This window comes from Bison bison, unplaced genomic scaffold (assembly GCF_000754665.1).
Source record: "Bison bison bison isolate TAMUID 2011002044 unplaced genomic scaffold, Bison_UMD1.0 scf7180017864433, whole genome shotgun sequence".
Classification (NCBI taxonomy): domain Eukaryota; kingdom Metazoa; phylum Chordata; class Mammalia; order Artiodactyla; family Bovidae; genus Bison; species Bison bison.
Genome location: NW_011494997.1, coordinates 25684 through 27266, shown reverse-complemented (window position 1 = coordinate 27266; position 1583 = coordinate 25684). Strand labels below are relative to the sequence as shown.

Sequence of the window (1583 nt, the reverse complement as noted above, 5' to 3'; positions counted from 1 at the left end):
TATTGAGTGCAGCACTTTCACAGCATCATCTTTTAGGATTTGAAATAGCTCAGCTGGAATTCCATCACCGCCACTTGACTTTGCACTCCAGGATGTCTGGCTCTAGATGAGTGATCACAGCATCGTGGTTATCTGGGCCATTAGCCCAGATAACTTTTTTGCATAGTTCTTCTGTATGATCTTGAGCCATATGGACAAGCTATATGTTTAATCCAATCATGTTGTCACTGTTAAAGCGTTTACGCTGGTCTGATTCTGAAATTATATTCATATAAAATTCATGTGTTATTCACAAATTACTTTATCATCATTATCACTATGATTACTGGCATTCTCTGACATATGCTACTCTTGCTACTGATTTGGGAGCTTGGAGAAATTTAATAAACACTCAGAGAATATCTGAGAGGTCATCTATGTGACTTGGACATAAATGGTAGTGAAGAAAAAATGTCTTTCTCCATAAGTAGACATGGGGTTAAGCTTCATCTTGCTTTATAAATTCAGATTATTTTCCTACTGCTTAAATTTCATTTAATGCTTAAGAACAAGTTAACAAGATTTTAAAAAGTGATCAAACAAATGAAATTAATGCAAGGTGTGTACTGAGTCTCTACCAGTGAGAATATAGGCCATTATAGTAATGTTCTGAGGGTCTACCACAATAAAACCCACCTGTGTAGTGAAGGTGCAGCGGATGTCCTACATATAACATATCAATTTGAGGTGGGTGTTTCACTTTTATTAAGCGCGTATGAGTTTCCAAAGAAGGTATTATACAGAAACTTGAACTTGAGCTTTTCTTACAGTCTTTATTGGTTCTACAAACTTGGGTGGCTTCAACTGCTTTCCGGGCAGGTAGACATGTATGCTAGGGACAGAACATCAATTAGTCCATACTAAAAATGATTCATTAACAAGCAAAACACCAAGTTAAATTCTTTCAATATCTTTCATGTCACCAACCATATTAGGAATGAAGTTCAATAAAGGAAATGCCATTCATGTATATCTACTATAAATTAGATTCAATTATTCTACTCTGGCCAAATAAGATATTATTATAAATGTTTTAAAGATTCTCAGATGAAATATGACATGTGAAATGTAGAGATCTTAATAAAATGTTATAAACCAAAAGGGCAATGTTTTCAAGGATTCCATTTTAGTTCTACATGATTATATAATTATATCAGGCAATCAAGACTGTTTCAAGGACAACTTACCAAACGCTTATTAAAATTATTTCTATAGGAAAAGCAAACATCTGTAAGGCTGTGATTGTTACAGCATTCAGTCGAACCGTCTAGCCGTTTGTACGCTTAAAGAGAAATGGTTTATTAAAATCTGTTATTAAAAGAAGTACACAATGCACAGAAGTACATTTGCTTCCAAGACAAAAAGAATTAAGTAAAATGCATATGAACTCAGAAACAACTGTATAACTGACAGTCCAGACTGTTGGCTACTTGCTGCAGAGTTTGATTTTACATTACAAAAAGAGATACATCCAATTTGAATCAAGAAGCAGCAATGACCACAGCTTAGTTGTCTTCACATAAACTTACCCACTCATAAAGCTG

General features: G+C 34.4%; 1 protein-coding gene across 1 annotated transcript in view; it reads right to left on the bottom strand.

The window, feature by feature from the left end:
* Positions 1-153: 153 nt before the first annotated feature.
* LOC105002255 (membrane-bound transcription factor site-2 protease-like) overlaps positions 154-1583 on the bottom strand; it is a gene marked incomplete at its 5' end in the record, with an annotated part of 9527 nt that continues 8097 nt past the window's right edge. Inside the window, 3 exons of the mRNA XM_010858789.1 lie at positions 154-255; positions 676-871; positions 1227-1321. Coding sequence (XP_010857091.1) covers positions 200-255; positions 676-871; positions 1227-1321 — 347 coding nt within the window. The remainder of the gene's footprint in view (positions 256-675; positions 872-1226; positions 1322-1583) is intronic.